Source organism: Lonchura striata, chromosome 6 (assembly GCF_046129695.1).
Source record: "Lonchura striata isolate bLonStr1 chromosome 6, bLonStr1.mat, whole genome shotgun sequence".
Lineage (NCBI taxonomy): Eukaryota > Metazoa > Chordata > Aves > Passeriformes > Estrildidae > Lonchura > Lonchura striata.
This window is the reverse complement of record NC_134608.1, coordinates 63,502,745-63,520,006: the sequence shown is the minus strand read 5'-3', so window position 1 is coordinate 63,520,006 and position 17,262 is coordinate 63,502,745. Positions and strand designations below refer to the sequence as shown.

Here is a 17,262-nt window from a genome sequence, read left to right as displayed (position 1 = left end):
TGTCAGGCAGAAAAGAGGGCGGTGGATGTGATACGGATGGCTCGGGAGAAAAATAAGGAATGTAAACCCTTGCTTCTCTCCAGTGAGCCAAACCCTCCAGTTCTCACAAATTTTCCCGTTCCCATCTCTGCTTCTGAAATGCCTGTACCTCCCATAAACACTAATAGCATTGAGGTGCTGGAAATTGAAGTCCAAATTGCTTTATGGCAAAAGGACTGGGATCCCAAATTCACTTTGTGTGAACGGGGATCAGGTGGAACAGATCAGAAGACTCCAAACTCCGAATTGGGCCATTCCCGACGGGAAGAAAAAGACTTTTCGCATCGTTGTTTGTTTGCGAGAGTCCACTGGAGCAGTGAAGACCTCAGCGTTCACGAGGAACCCGAACGGTGGGTGTGGACGTGGCCGGGGCCGGGAGCTGGAGCAGGAGTGCTGCCTTGCCGAAGAAAAGTGAGTGCAGCAACCCGCGGAGGTTGGAGGTTGGCAGAACTAAGGCAGCGGGCTGCAGCGGTGAGCACCGGCCAGCCGCCCAGGCGGAGCGCAGAAGCGGCAGCACAGAGCGGCGGGCGTGGGGCCAGACAGAGCGGGGCCGGCCAGCACCGAGCCGGAGGCGAGCCTGGGGCGGAGCGGACATCAGCCGAGAGACGGAAGGCTCTTTGCTGCCGAGCAGCAGCGCAAGGGGGAGAGGGGCGTTCCTGGGGGCTCAGCTGCGCTGGAGTCGGAGCAGGCGGGGCGCGGCCGTGGCAGGGGTGTCTCTTCTCCCATCCACAAAGTCACGCAACAAGGACGGGAGCGAGGCGGCGCCGCCCCTCATCTCCCCACAGCGCCCAGCAATGGCGGCGGAGATGGCGGCACAGTCCTGGTTGCCATGGCAGCGACAACGCCGAGAGCAGCAGCGCCACCGATGGCAGGATCGCAACACTACAGCAAAAAGTTCAACAGCACCTTCCCAATTTCTTACAAGAGTCAGAAGACGTAATGAAAAAGTACAGCAGTACCGAGTGTTTTCCAAGATACCAAGAAGGATGAACATTATGTGAATCAATGTTATTTCAAATATGATATAGATAAAAATCACTGTATAAAGATAGAAATGTTAGTAATGATTTAATTACCAAAAATGTCTCTGAAAACAAAGAGTTGAGAAAATGTCATCTGATAGAATTTTAGTATTGAGTTTGTAATCTCTGTCTTTGAGTTTTTATAGATAATAATATACAATCAATTAGATAATCAAAAGCATAACATTAAGTTTATCCTAAATATAGTTTGTATTTAGAATTAAATTTGTTCCTTTCATGTTAAACAGAGCAATCAAGGACATGAGAAATATGAAGTAGGGTACACTTCTGTAATACTAACCTCATTTTTCACCCCACGAGTTACTTCAGTGCAAGCTCTCACACAATTAAAAATCCTAGCCTACTGGACAGAAAAATAAATTAGTATTCCATCTAAAATATTAAGTGAGCTTGCCACAAATATAGGTAGTATCTGTCATGCAGTTCTGCAAAACAGAGCAGCTGCCACTAATTTACTTCTTCTAGCCCAAGGTCATAGTTGTAAAAAATTTGAAGGAATGTGCTGCATGAACTTATCTGATCACTCTACATCTATCCATAAGCAAATACGAAAATTGACTGAGCTAACTCAACAATTAAAGGTGGAGGACGGATTGGGTCTAGAAGGCTGGACGAAGGGATTGGGGATCGGACCATGGCTAAGAGACATTATCAAATACAGCATAATAGTTCTAAGCCTAATTATAATACTTTTGCTTGTTTTGCCCTGTGTGTTTACTTGCTTGCAAGGCTTGATGCAGCAGCTTTTGCAAAAAATGCTGAATGCACATCTTCTTGTACAAAAAGAAAACGGGGGAGATGAAGAGAGCTTGGCAGAAGAATGGTTGTACAACAGGGGACATGATGCTGTAAAATTAATCCAAGTAGGGAGGGCTACGTGACTGCTGCAAGGTTCGCATGACCCTGAAGAGCAGATGGTGTGCAGAAAGGAAGATATTGAAACTGCTTGGTATGTAGAAATAGATAGAGAAGAACAAAGGGGTACTAAGCTGTTCTAACTGCAAGGCCAGCTGGACAGGCAAGTATCATTCACAAAGTTACTTTTAAGATAATAGTACAAGTCACATAGCAACCAATCATGAGCTCGGCTTTTGCAATATGTATGAGCTAATTAACGAACATATATAAACTGTGTAATCTGTTACAATAAACTGAGACTTGATGATCATGATATCATGAGTCTTGTCTCCCGTGGCACCTTCCAACATCTGCTGGCATGAAGAGTTTTGTCATTAATATCTTGTCCCCAAGGTGCTGGGCCAATGGCTTCCCAGTCAGGGTCCTGGAGCAGAAGTGGCTTTTCAGAGCCCAGCCAGAAATGAGCCCTGAGGCAGCAGCTCTGCAGCGCTGGCCACCAGGCCGGGTTGCAAAGGAGGCTTCTGGCCATGCCCTGCAAGCAGCTGCTGCTGCCAAGGTGCCTTTGGTGCCTCGGGCTGTCCCTGGCACAGCTCCCAGCACGGCACTCTGCCCTTGTGCCCGAGGCCTTCCCTGTGCTGGGGCTGGCCTGGGGCTGTTCCTGCAGCGGGACCTGCCCTGCTCCTGGCACAGGAAAGGCAGTTCCTGCTGGAGCAGAGGCTCTGCCTGCAATGGGCTCAAACCACTCCAGCAAGGCCCTGCTGACTTCAAAATTGCTTCCTAGAGCAGAATATCCTATAATTGTTATAGATTCTGGACTGTGGAGTAAATAACTCTGGTTAAGAGCTTACTGTCTAGTCATTATCAGATTGTATTTATATAAATATATCTGATATTCCATTAGTAATCCTGTGGGACAAATTGCATTGACAGATTGTTCAATTCTACCTGTCCAATCATTTATACATAAACCTTTGACAAATTCTGGGGCCGGGATTGCATCCAGTCACTCCCAGTCTCCTCTCTTAGAAGGAATTGTAGAAGTCTGGGGGCCCTGCAGGGGTTTGAGGATCCATGGTGGCTGTTGGGTGTCATTTTTCCATCTCATGACTCAGCAGGAGTTTCTCCAATAATGAAATAAAGCTTTTGCCTGAAGATCCCACTCTGCACATGACAGGAGTGTGTGTGACATCCCGGCTCTTTGGCAGCCTGGGGACTCCTGGAATGTCACTGTGGAGCCCCCGTGAGTGATAGTGACAGATCGGTGCCTTTGCAGCCCAAGGTGCCCTGGGATGTCACCATGGCATGGCTGTGACTGCCTCTGACCACACGGCTCTTTGCCATCCCCAGAAACCCTTGGGAGGGCTCCATGGAGCCCCTGTCTCTGTGTGCGACATTCCAGCTCTTGAACTGCCTGGAGACTATTGGAAAGTCCCCATGGAACCCCTCTGAGGTCCAGTGACAAATCTCATCCTAAGCAGGCAACCATCACCAGGAAAACCTGTTGCTATGGTCAGTTCCCATGGCAACCATCCCCAGCCCCTGTTGCTATGGTCAGTTTCCATGGCAACCATCCCCAGCCCCTGTTGCTGTGGTCAGGCCCTGGGCAGCTCCATGGAGACCCCATGCCAGGGGTGGTTGCCATGGACACCAGCTCAGGCCTGGAGCCCCTTGCCATGGCAAAAATTGGCACTCCCATCCTCAGAGTCATGGATCCAGAACCACAGAATTGGCTGAGCTGGGAGGGACCCATCAGGATCCTCAAGTCCAACTGCTGGCCCTGCACAGGACACCCCAACACTGCCAGCCTGGGCCTGGCAGCACTGTCCAAACGCTGCTGGAGCTCAGAAAGCCCTGGAGCTGTGACCCTTCCCTGGGGAGACTGGGCAGTGCCCCAGCAGCCTCTGGGCAAAAACCTTTTCCTGGGATCCAACCTCAGCCTGCCTTGACTCAGCTGCAGCCGCTCCCTCCACTCGTGTCCCTGGGCACCAGAGTGAAGAGGTTCCCTCAGCCCCAGCCAGGGACCCGCTCCCAAGGCTGCTGCCATGGCCACCAGGGCTGGCACCAGCTGGGATGCTCAGTTTCCAGAGGCCGGGGCACAGGAATGGGATTCCCCAATTTCCTGTTCTCACTAAAACCCTGCTGGTGCTCGTTGCCCTCCCACCATCCATTAAAGGAAAAAAAGGGAAAGATCCCAGGCTAGGATAAGAACAATTTACTGGGAACAGCAACGAGATGAGGAACAAACAGAAACAGAAAAAATATTGACAACAGAAGGGATAAGAAAAACTTTTTACAGAGAAAACCACATCACCATCAATTGTATCTTCCTGGCCACATGTTTCCTCCTGCATGGAAAGGACACCCGTCTCCTCAGGGAGAGACAGAGAGAGAGTCCCTTTCCTGCCCCTGGCAATGACCTGAGGTGGGAGTGAATGTAGTGACAGGGCCATGGCCAGACCCTCATGTCCTTCAATCCCACATCAGGTCATTGGTAGGGGCAGGAAAAGGGACAGGTGTCTTCCCAGCATGGATCACAGGGAACATGGATCACCAGGGCTCTTCCCAACATGGTTCTCCAATGGTGGATGAAGCTGGAGCAGTGCACAAAGCTCTTCCTGCAGCTGGGGAATTTTCAGGACTTCCCTTACTGGTGTCTCCGTTGGTGTTTGGTCAAGTGAGAGCTTTGGGTGAAGCTCTTCCCACACTGGGGACACCCGTAGGGCCTCTCCCCAGTGTGGATGCGTTGGTGGCTGACAAGACTGGAGTTTTGCTTGAAGCCCTTGCCACAGTCGGGGCAGAGGAAGCGTCTCTCCTCAGTGTGAATCCGCTCATGCAGGAGGAGATTTGAGCTGCTCTGAAACCTCTTCCCACAAGTGGGACATATGTAGGGCCTGTCCCCGGTGTGGATCCGGTGGTGCCTGATGAGGTGGGAGTTCCGCTTGAAGCCCTTCCTGCAGTAAGGGCAGCGGAAGGGCCTCTCATCCGTGTGAATGTGCTGGTGTACAAGGAGATTGGAGCTGGTCTGAAAACTCTTACAACACTTGGGACACTCGTAGGGCCTTTCCCCAGTGTGGATGCGTTGGTGGATGATGAGGTCGGAGCTCCATCTGAAGCCCTTCCCACATTCCCCACACTCGTAGGGCCTCTCCCCAGTGTGGATGCATTGGTGGCTGACAAGGTGAGAGTTGGAACTGAATCCCTTCCCACACTCCCCACACTTGTAGGGCCTCTCCCCAGTGTGGATGTGTAAGTGCCTGACAAGGTGGGAGTTGCAGCTGAAGCCCTTCCCACACTCATAGGCCCATTGCCCTGTGTGGATCATCTGGTGTCGTTTCAGATTTTTGCTCTGGCTGAAGCTCTTCCCACACTCCAAACACTTGTAGGGCTTCTCCCCATCAGGAAGCTGCTCAGGGACCACCAGCTCTGAGCTCTGGCTGAAGCTCTGCCCACCTTCCTGGCCCAGAGTGGGTCTTTCCTCCTCAGAGCATCCTGGGCTGGGCTTGCAGCCCCTCCTCCTGTGAGATCTCCAGGGATTTTCCTCCCTGTTGGATTCTTGCGCTGTGGAGTTGCTCAAAATGGCCTCTTCCATGAGGTTCTGCTGCAGGGATTTGTCTTTCCTGGTTTCCATCCTCAGCTCCTGCTCTGGGGGAGGAAGGAAAAGGAGAGGATGGGATTAGCCTCCATGCCACAGGGAAGGACAAGGAGATCCCCCCAGAGAATCCCCGACAGGAGGGCATCGGCAGCGGGGCTGTCCTGCAGCCGGGGGCTGTGCTGGGTTGGGAGATGGAGCAGGAGAGAGGGGGAAAGGGGCACTGACTTCCTCCTCACCTGCCTCAGTGTCCCAGGGCATCTTCCTCTTCCTCGCAACCTTCTCGTCCATCTGGAAAACGTTTGGGTATGGGAAATCCTGTTTTGGAAGGAAACAAGGGATGAGCACAGTGAGTTTTGTACTGGTTTGAAGGCAAACCAGGGGGAGACTTTTAAGCCAGAATGACAATTGAGTAAGAAAATTAAGATCCAAACAATGATACAGAAACACTGGCTTAATCTGACAGAGTCAGGATATAACCTGACACCCCGTTGTTCAGGGTGGTGGTAGCTGTCTGATGAAATGGTGGCTGCAGTCCGGCTGGAGTGATAAACTTGATTCTGTCAAAGCCGTGATCCTGGTCTTCCTCTGAAGGTCCAGTGGTGGTTATGGAGCTCTTGTCCTCTGGGAATCCAGTAGGCAAGGTGGTCGTGGTGTTGCAAGGGTGACATTATATCCAGGCAGGAATGCTTGGTTCCTCCCCCTGGGCGGAGCATCCCACAATGGGATGATGTAATTTTATCAGTGCTGCAGTGACACTCAATGGCCCATTAACAGAAGATGGCCCCTGCAGGGCGTTATCAGGGCTGAGCCATGGAAGAGATAAAGAACACTGCCCCACCTGTTGATAACAGTTTATGGAGATGGTGACTGAAAACACTTTTGGTTACATCTGACACTGTAACCGGAAACAGTGAGTCAATCCCTGCTCGGGGTGGGGGGTGAACACCACCCCCCTTACCCAAACCGGCTCAGGTGTAAAACCCCCACTCTGGGAAGGCCACGCACACAGGGGACAATGTCACACTTGCCCCGCTTCTAGGGAGATCTCTGTCCCTGTCACTCCCTTGCTCTCTCCTCTTTTTCTTTCCATCTCTCTCTACCTCACATTTACTGTTCAATAAAATCCACTTTGGATTTAGTCTCGTTAGCACCTTAATTGGGGCAGAGTCATCTCTCTAACAATTTTATTATCCAGATTGCAACATTATTTTGCACAGTGATTTCAGGGCACTGTTGTCTGACCCCAAGTGCCATTGACAACAGCATGGTTCTCTCCTCTGAGGAGTTTGTGGCTCTTTCTGCAGGAACTCTTGGAAACTTGGATGCAGCTTCCTTTGAGTGACTTTTGGGAGAACTTATGAGGAAAATGGCTCTTGTGGGTGGCCAGTGTAAAGAAAATATTTTGTTTTCCTTCTTTGAAAAGTCTGTTAAAATCACTGGAGGAAAGGGACCAAATGATACCAGCAAGACTGACAAGGATCATTCACCCCAAAGCGAGGAACACAAGGCTATCAAAAGTCCTACAAGAAGCCCAGCTCAAGTAGCTAAATTCCCAAATAACTCCTGAATTCATGGGTTTGGGGGGAGAAGCATTATTTTCTTGCTCCCTGTCACCTTTGTGATAGCTACAGAGACCTTTCCCTTCCTTTTAAAAATCTGTATTGGGCCAAATTTCCATGGTTTTTTTTTTTTTTGGAACCTGCCAGCATCTGACTTGGAGCTGTGTTGGAACTGATGAAATTTGGAATTGCCAGAGAATTGTTTCTGTTGTTGGTCTATTAATGTTTGGGATTTGTTTGCGTTTTCATCACAAGTGACTTGTGGGAAGAGCAAATCTTCCTCAAGGCATTTTATGGAGGGTTAACTTTGATTTCTGTTGAGTTTGTTTTGTCCGGTGCCCAGAGGTTGCTCAAGGGGTCTCTGATTTTGGTTTGGCCCTAATTTTCTTCTGATTTGTCTTTATCACTTAAAAACACCTGAAAAATGACTAAAAAGAGTATTGACCAGAGATGTCAAAAGTCCCACCATTTAAGAGGTATTTGAGGTGGAATTTACTGTTTGGGAACATATTCTGGAGGATCTGTTGGTTCTTGGGGGCTATCTGGTAGTATTCTCCATAATTTTGCGCTCTAAAAGTCAAGGTGGATTTGTCTGTCACCCCAAAATGACTCAATCACACCTCAAAATGTCTGGTTCCCACCTCAGTCCAGTGCCAAAATTACTTGATTCCTCAGACTCCAGGGTGAGATGGGGTTGGAAGGAGAAGTGAGATCCAAATTTGAGGTTGTGCGGTAAGGATTGTGTGAGGCTGGGTGGGTGTGATTCATTCTGATAGTAAATAAAACTATCAGAATTATTGATTTCTGTCCCATTCCTTTTCTGTCAGTTCTTGTTTGTTTTTCAGAGTGCCGCCTTCTCAGCTGATTTTGTTTGTGTCCTCCTGTCCCAGACTGAAAAGCAAGATGTGTTCTTTTTGCCATCTGTATGGCAGTTGTCCTGTGTTAAGTGGGCATTTTTTCCTTATCTCTTCCACAATCCATCCTCCCTCAGGGGAGACATCTGCTGATAATGGGCTATTGAATGTCACTGCATGACTGATAAGAACTGTAAAATCCCATTGTGAGATGCTCCGCCCAGAGGGAGGAGCCAAGCATTCCTACCTGCATCTAGTCTTGAGATTCTGGCCCACCAACACAGCTTTTTCTGGGCTGGATTTTCCCATAGGAACAGCTGCTCCTTCCTCTTCAGAAGAAGATTCCCATTCCTACAGGATCACTTCTCCAACAGAACCACACCTGACACTGCAGGAGGACTGCAGCCCCAATTCCAATTAGACTGTGGCCAACATCCTGTCCAGCAGGGTGTCAGGTTGTATTCTGACTCTGTCAGTGTTGTTTTGGTTCACTGCATTGTTCATATTTTAATTTTCTTCCCTATTAAAAAAAAAATTGTGATTCCTGCTCCCATATTTTTATCTGAGAGCCCCCCTTAATTTCAAATTTATACCAATTCTGAAAGAAAGGGTCTACATTTTTACATTTCAGGGGAGGCTCTTGCCATCCTTAGCAGACACCTCTCCTTCCAAACCAAAACACTCCTTTCTCTCCTGCCTTCCTTTGCCTGCTCTGTTTCTCTCTCATTGGCTCCCTTGACCCAGGGCAGCTCTCACCACAGTCCCTGCCTTGATTTAATTCCCAATCCATGAGCTATAGCAACCACAGGTGAAAATGTGAAGGCTGGCAGTGAAATCTCACTGTAAGATCTTGCTGCACTTGGCTTTTGGCTCTTTCATAAGAGCTTTGCCTTCAAGGGCAGGAACATCTTTTCCTGGCTGGGAACTGGAATTCCAGGCCCTGGGAGTGTGTGCCAGGGATCCCAGAGGGGCATTCCCAGGCTCCGAGAGTGCTGCTCCTGCCGTGCCTCCCAAGGAGCTCTGCAGGACAGGGGACAAGGTGCAGCAGCTGTGTTGGTTCTGCAGTGCCGCAACAGCCCCTGGTTCCATGAGTTTCAGTACTGCCAATAGTGCTTCCTGGGTTCCATGATGCCCTGCTGTGTCCCCATGGATATTTGGTGTCATGAAGTTCTTCAGTGTCACAATGGCCACCTCGCTCCATGAGCTTCTGCAGTGTTCAAATGGCCTCCTTGGATGGGCAGTGCCACCATGGAACATTGGCTCCATGCAGCCCTGCTGGGTCACCATAGACCCCTTGGTTCCATGAGGTTCTGGGGGTGTCTCCATGGTCTCCTTGGATTCACAGTGTCACAATGGACCACTGGATCCACGTGGCCCTGCTGTGCCACCATGGCTCCTTGGTTCCATGGGACCCCAGGGTCACAATTGACTCCTTGCTTCCACGTCACCCCCTCAGTGCCAAAATGTCCCCTTCATTCCATGGGGAACACAAAAGATTTATAAAAACATTGAGCAAATCCCGCTTAAAACACTTGGGAACATCTGTTTGCATTCCAAAGACAAGTTAAAGGTGAGGCTGGCACCAGCAGCTTCCACCTGCAACATGGATCCAGCTGGGAGACTCAGAGAATTCTGCTTCCAGAGATCATTTCTGGTCACACTGTCCCTTGTAGAAAGGTGACACCACTCCAGGCAGCCTGTACTGAGCAGGTGGCTCCTGAGTGGGGTTTGTTGTGTAGGAAATCTGCTCAGGCTTTTCCATTCTTTTTTTCCCAAGAGGAAAACTTCTCCTGGGCCTGTGTGCAGGCAGAGCCCTGAGGAGAGCAGGTGGGACACGGTGCAATGGGCTGGGACATGGAGCTGCAGAGCTCAGGGACAAGGTTCTGCTGCAGGGCACAGGGATGTCAGTGCCAGGTGGGCGATGTCAGACATGGTGAGGCTGGGGGTGAGGAGCAGCTTGTCCAAACAGGGTGAGCCCTCAGGGGGTTCATTCTTCTACATGCCCAGACCTCCTAATGAGACACTGAGCATTAAGATCACCTGGGGAATGCTTCTATCAGCTCTTCTCTGAACTGGAAACTAAGAATACTCACTTGATTAAAGAAAAAATGTCATGAGGTGCACTTGGAAATCCTCCTCCTTACAAGAACTCCAAACTGACTCAAATCAGCTGCACAAGCCCTGGAGATTTGCAGACCATTGAATGAAGACAAAGTGCCCCTGAGGCCTTTCCGTATTTTGATTATCCCCAACATGGATTTGGGACTCAGTCCAGGACCCTCAGGCACTGAGAGAAGGCTGAAGAAGCTGCTCAAGGAGTCAGAAGCAAAATCCAAGTCCCTTGGAGCATCACTGGACCCCACTGAGGGCAGGGACTGCCAAAGGCTCCCAGGGACTGGTGAGAGCAGATCCTTGAGGCCAGGATTGCAGGGAGCCCAAGGCTCAGAGCAGGGAACTGCAATGCTGAGCAAGGCCTGGGCTGGCTGGGGGAAGCAGAAAGGCCAAGCCCTGAGCCCAGCCTGGCACAGCAGGGCCTGTCCCTCACGAGTGGCTCGGGGCTGTTTGTGGGGCAGGGGGATGTGAGGGGCAGCAAGGACAAATGCCACAAACCTGTGTGACCCTGCAGATCCTCATGGAACCAAGGGGCCGGTGTGACACTGTGGGAAGTTGTGGAACCAAGGGGATCATTGTGGCACTGTTGGGCCCATGGAACCAAGGGGCCATGGTGACACCGTGGGGCTTCATGGACCCAGAGACCATTACGACTCTGTGGGGCCTGATGGAACCATGGAGACCATTCCGACCCTTCAGGGCCTGGTGTCACCAAGGGGGCATTGTGACACCTCAAGGCCTCCTGGAAGCTAGGGACCATTGGGACACTGTGGGGCCCCATGGAATAGAAAAACATGGAACAGGTCTGGCTGGCTTGGACTGCCAGGGGCCACCTGACAAGTCTGGCTGATGTTGGAATGCCAAGGGCTGCTTCTCATCAGCTCCTGGAGCAATGGGGCTCTGTGCTTTCCTTGCTATGGAAAAGAACTGTCCATCTTTTCAGATGCTCATTCCCAAAATTGATATTCTACCTAAAAAATTCCTATATGTAAGGATATCTCTCAGAAAAAAATCTGGCAGCTCTGGTTGGCCTCTGGTTGTCACCTCTCATCCCCCCAGAAAACATTGGCATAATGTTCTTTCATTCCTGTGGTAAAGAACCGGCCTTCATGTCCAGGGACCATGGCCAAAATTAGAATTTGGCATCCCAAATTCCATATATCCAAGGATTGCTCCCAGACAAAAGTAGCAAGGACAGACAGGTCAGGTCTGGCCTGGCTACTGAGATCCTGGCCCTGCCCCAGCGCGGCCCAGCCTGACACAGCCCCAGCGCAGCCGCTGCAGAAACCTCCATGGCAAAACAGCTCCGGCCGCAAGCACCGAGCCCGGCCGGGCTCACGGAACCATCTGCAGCCCCGGGAGATACTGACTCTGCCAGTGCTGCCATCCTCCCTCCCGTGAGAGAAAAGGACACAGGGCAGGCGCACAGAGGAGCAGCATGGACACACCGAGGGCAGGGAAGGGGAAGTTGAGTCCCTGATGGGAGGGATGAGGAGATGCCTTGATCTTGGGGCTGGAATCCTCTGGAAAAGCTGTGGAGAAGGATGTCATTGATACATCAGACTCTCTTTTTCCCTATAAGGCATTGAAAATATGGGGAAATTATTTATTCAGCAAAGGCCTCCATGCTAAAGTAAGGAAATGTTGCAGTAACTGTGATCCCAAAAGCAGTTTGAAAAGGAGTGATGAGACCCTGTGCCTTCAGGGAGAGAAGAAGATCTCTGTTCCCAGAGATGAAGATGATTTCAGAAAGAGATGAAGAGAACCTTTGCTCTTAAACAGCTCATCTTGAAACTAATACCCCATGAGTTTATAAGGCCTATAAACACAGCTGTGGGAAAAGCTGTGAAAAAATGTGAGGCACCTGACAATTACAGATTTTTCTGGGCAGCTGCTCTTTGTGGAAGTGAAAAGCCATGAGATAACTGTTTTCTTGTGGAGAAGTCTCCATAACTCTAACAAGAAGCACTTCTCTCCCTAAGTGAACTGAAGAAAGACTATTCTAGTGGTGGAAATCTGACTAAAATTTTAGGTTTTGTCTCTACATTTTCAGATTGTATGGAGAGAGGAAGTGTTCTGAAAGTTTTGTTCCGATTCTTATTACTCTTTCATTTAGTTATTGTTAATACAATTTTATTTATACCCTTTTAAAGTTTTGAGCCTACTTTGCCTTTCTCCTAATCCTATCTCACAGCAGGAAATGAGTAAGTATATTCTAGTGAGTGCACTGGTAATTAGCTAATACTGAACCCACCACACTAATTGATGCATTGGCCAGGAAATCTCAAATCGGTGAACCAAAACAACTACAGAAACTTCATTATGAACTGCCCCAGACCAGAGGGAAATCAAGGCAGAGCTGTTGTTTGTCAGGACTTTTTTTGATCCTAATAAGCGCTGTGGTTCATTTGGAGCTGAGCCCTGGAACCTGAGGTCCTGAGAGGAGATTGCACAAACCTGTCCAGGAGTCAAAGACAGAAGAAAATCCCAAAGTTTCTCTAGGCATTGATGGGTCCTACTGAGTCCATCCCCAATACAGGCTACACATAGATTCCTTGGAGGAGAGAACTGGAGGCCAGGATGGCACAAAAACCTCTGAGAGACTCAAAATGGCACAAAAACCTCTTAGTATGGAAACACAAATCCAAAGTAAATTACAAAAGCTGAGTTGCTCAAAGTATTAATGAGCCCCACTGAGTGTCAATGCAAAGCACTCAAGGGACTAATTAAAATAGATAATTTGAGGTTCTGACTGCAGTATCTCATAAAGTCTGTATCAAAAGGGAAACACCAAGTTCCTTAAAAGAACTGAAGTACCTTGAAGCATCATTGCACCCCACTGAGTGCTGTGACTGACAAAGCCTCTCCAGGGACTAATTACAGCAGATAATTGGAGGCCATGATTGCACAAAGCTCTCAGAGACTCCAAGGCAAAAGCAAAAGCCAAAGTCCTTTGAAAAACCTGCAGTCCCTGGGAGCATGAAGGAGCCCCCAGGGCCATTCCTGACCAAGGCTCCCCAGGGACTCCTTCCAGCAGATCCTTGAGGCCACTGGGATGTGGGCCGGGGGGATGCTGAAGGCAGGACCAGGGGCTGACAGTGCCCAGCCTGGCTGGGGCTGTGCCAGGAGGCCCCAGGGCCTCAGGACAAGGTGTCTCCTCACAGCCCTTGGTGGCACAGACCCTGCTGTGCCCCAGGGCACCAAGACTTGGCTTCTCTTTGTCCCCACCTGGCATCAGTGCCTCCAGTTCTCTGCTCTGCCTGGGGCCTGGGGACACTTTCTGAGTCGTGTCCCTCAGTGGGACCCATTAAAAGTCCAAGAAACTTTGGAGTTGGATTCTGACTTGGAGTTCTGGAGAGGTTTCTGCAGCTCCCTCTCAGGGCCTGATGTTCAGGGCCTGAGCACAAAGCCCCAGAGGGTCATTAAAGTCCTTGTGCTGTGTCTGTGCTGCTGAGCTGGGCCGGGCTCCTGGCACAGAGGGTGATCCTGGTAACCAAGCAGAGCTTCAAAAGCACATTTCTCTTGCTGAGCAGCTCTTCTCCCAGACCAGCAGGGCTGGGGCACTGCCTGCAGCCAGCCCAGGCACAGCACAGAGGCACAGAGAGCTTCAATCAGTCAGGGCTGGGAAGGGGCTGAGAAGTGCCTGGGGCAGAATCACTGCCAGCCCTTTGCACAGGAACCTCTGGCTGCAGGACAATGCAGCTGCAGCTCCTGGAGAGATCTCCTAAAGCTGGAGCATGCCAATGCCCACAGACCCTGTGAGTACAACTCTGAGTGTTTCTGGTGCAGGGGAGGTGAAATGCTCATGAAGCTCTGACGTGTTGAGAGGGTTCCAATCAGTCATAGAATATTCCCAAGTCAAGGATTTTGATAAAAATGTGGAAATTTTCTAAAAATTTGTATTCCGTTTCCTATTATTGCAGAGTAGCAGGCATGGGTGATAAATATTAATGGTGTTTTGAATTTTGAAAAGCACCTGACGTATCTGAACTGTTACTTTTAGTTATCAATAGGGTCACAGGAGATCCCTAATGTGCTTTCAGCCACTCTGTCCATGGACAGCAGCAGCATCACCTTTGCTGGAGTCATCAGGCTCAGTCTGAGCTGTCCTTTCTCCAAGCTGCAAACAGAGCCTGCCCCCAGCCAGTGCCCTGCAAACTGGCAGGGTTCTGTCAGGCCATGGAGAGTGCACAGACATTTGGGATGCAGGAATTCTGGCAGGGAGAGATCAGGCACAGGGAAACACCTGCAGGAGGAAAATCTCCAGGAAGCAGAGAGAAGATCAGGGAAGGAGAGAAAACAAAACCCAGAAATGCTGTGGCAAGGGAGGGTTTAGAGATGTCCAGAGGATCCCCTCCAGTGCAGCCCCTCCCTCTGCACAAGCCCCCTCCCTCCTGTGCCCCAGCCAAGCCTCTGCCCTCAGGGCCGGGGCTCCAAGGCGTGCAGCCCCTCCTGTGCAGGCAGAGCTGCAGCAGAGCCGTGGGGCAGCTCTGCAGCCCCGGGCCCAGTTCCCTCTGCAGAGCACAGGGCTGGGAGCAGCTGCCCGGCACTGGGGGCTCTGGCAGGGGGCACAGCTGGCTCAGGGTGACACAGCTGTCCCCAGTGCCCGGCTCTGGGCAATGCTGGCAGTGCAGCCAGGGAAGGAGCTGCACCTCCCTTCATCCAGTGCCATCAGAAGGACACTTGGAAGTGTCCCTGAAATTTCAGTCCAAGCTGGGAGCTTCAATGCAGGATGCAAACCTGTCCTCGAGCATCTTTGAGGCATAAGGTTGATAGGGAAAGGCAGAGGTGTTGTGACACTGAAAATGCTGCTGGGTTGGTGAAATGAGCAACGTGAGTCCTTGGCTCCAAATGGTGGATCTGGACTTTGGTGGATCCATCTGCCCTCAGCCGTACCTGGTGACATTTTAGGGGAAGCGTGGGAAGGTTATCATCCTCTAACTGAGAGCGGTTAAAGCCTAGAGAAATTTGAACGCGTCAGAAGGACAGACCATCTCCCCTCAGTCTCCACTTATCACTTTGCCTCACAGAAATTGCTTTGTTCTCCCTGGAGGAAGGAGAAATGCTACAGTTTTCTGATACCCAAGAACACAAGAAGAGACATGGTGGGAGCTTAAAAAGTAATCTGCAGAACGCTTGAACGCAAAAATATGTCCGTGTGTGTCACAGAAAAAAGAGGTGTATGTGAAATGTCTTTGATTTTACTTAGAGATATCTACTTTAACACTTCACTGTCCTTTCTCCATGAACAGGTGCCCATGTGCAGCCACAGCAAATGTCCAACAGCAGCTCCATCAGCCACTTCCTCCTGCTGGCACTGGCAGACACGCGGCAGCTGCAGCTCCTGCACTTCTGCCTCTTCCTGGGCATCTCCCTGGCTGCCCTCCTGGGCAATGGCCTCATCATCAGCGCCGTAGCCTGCGGCCACCACCTGCACACGCCCATGTTCTTCTTCCTGCTCAACCTGGCCCTCAGCGACCTGGGCTCCATCTGCACCACTGTCCCCAAAGCCATGCACAATTCCCTCTGGGACACCAGCACCATCTCCCACTCAGGATGTGCTGCACAGCTCTTTTTCTTTATGTTCTCCGTCTCAGCAGAGTATTTCCTCCTGACCATCATGTGCTATGACCGCTACGTGTCCATCTGCAAACCCCTGCACTACGGGACCCTCCTGAGCAGCAGAGCTTGTGCCCACATGGCAGCAGCTGCCTGGGCCAGTGCCTTTCTCAATGCTCTGCTGCACATGACAAATACATTTTCCCTGCCCCTGTGCCATGGCAATGCCCTTGGCCAGTTCTTCTGTGAAATCCCAGAAATTCTCAAGCTCTCCTGCTCACAGTCAAATCTCAGGGAACTTGGGTTTCTTGCTGTTAGTGCCTGTTTGGCACTTGGTTGTTTTGTGTTCATTGTTTTCTCCTATGTGCAGATCTTCAGGGCTGTGCTGAGGATCCCCTCTGAGCAGGGACGGCACAAAGCCTTTTCCAACTGCCTCCCTCACCTGGCCGTGGTCTCCCTATTTGCCGGTACTATTATATTTGCTCACCTGAAGCCCCCCTCCATCTCCTCCCCATCCCTGGATCTGGCCCTGTCAGTTCTGTACTCGGTGGTGCCGCCAACCCTGAACCCCCTCATCTACAGCCTGAGGAACAAGGAGCTCAAGGCTGCAGTGAGGAGGCTGATGACTGGATGCTTTCAGAAACATTAAACAGCTGGCCAATTTCTGCAAATCACTTGTAATAAAAGTATTTTTTTTTTACTTCTAGTTGGTTTATTTTTGTGGTTTTTTTTCTTTGTTTAAATTTTTTCACATTGTCGAGAAAGAAAGGCCATTATTTGTGCCATTTCTCATTTTGTTTCTCCCCACCTTCCTTGTGGCCACAGACTGTCAATGCGGGTCTGTGCTCATGGTGGATTTAAAGGAACTCAAGGATGTCCCAGCACAGTTTTCTGCAGAGATGCCCTTTTGTTGCCTTCTCTGGAGCTGCAGCAGCAATGTCTGTGTGCAGAGCTGGGGCAGATCAGTGCTGGCACAGCAGCTGTGCCCAGGAGCAGCAGCACTTGGTGCTGCCAGTGCTGCTCCCGTGGCCCTGCCCCGCTGCCCTGGTGGCCCTGGTGTTGCTGCAGGGCCTGAGTGCTCTCGGGGCCGGGCACAGTCCTGGGGGTGGCAGTGCCGGGGCTGCAGCAGGGACAGGCCATGGGCACTGCTGGGGCAGCGCTGACGCCTCAGGCCAGGGCCTGGGGGCTCCAGGCTCCTTGCCCAGGCTCTCTCAAGAACACGGCCAGGCCAATGCTCAGCACAGAAAACCCCCGTGAGCAGCCCCAGGCTGGCCGTGGGCAGGCTGGGGGCAAACAGCATGGCTGGTGCTCTGCAAGGGCCCTGGGGGAGACGGGAAGGAGCAGCAGAGCAGGAACTGATCCATCCCCAGTGCTGCACAGCCCAGGGCAGCGTCCCAGAGCGTCCTCATGGAGCTGCCAACAACATCCCCCCTCTGCAGCCCTGGCCTCTCCCCCAGCTCACAGAGGTGCCGCATCCTTGCAGGCACAGACACAGCAGATCTGGCTCAGCAGCCCCTGTTTGCATTGCACACAGCAGGCGGGAGCACCCCCATGCTGGTGCTGTGGGGACATGAACCTGAGGCAGCACAAATGCCATCAGCCCCTGGGGCCAGGAAGGGCTGGGGGACGCCAGGGAAACCACTCAG

The 17,262-nt window shown here is 51.0% G+C and overlaps 1 protein-coding gene across 1 annotated transcript in view; it reads right to left on the bottom strand.

Moving 5' to 3' along the window:
- Positions 1–17,262, bottom strand: part of LOC144246546 (uncharacterized) — a 972,872-nt gene that overhangs the window by 945,667 nt on the left and 9,943 nt on the right. The window contains exon 2 of the mRNA XM_077784457.1: positions 4,589–5,110. Coding sequence (XP_077640583.1) covers positions 4,589–5,110 — 522 coding nt within the window. The remainder of the gene's footprint in view (positions 1–4,588; positions 5,111–17,262) is intronic.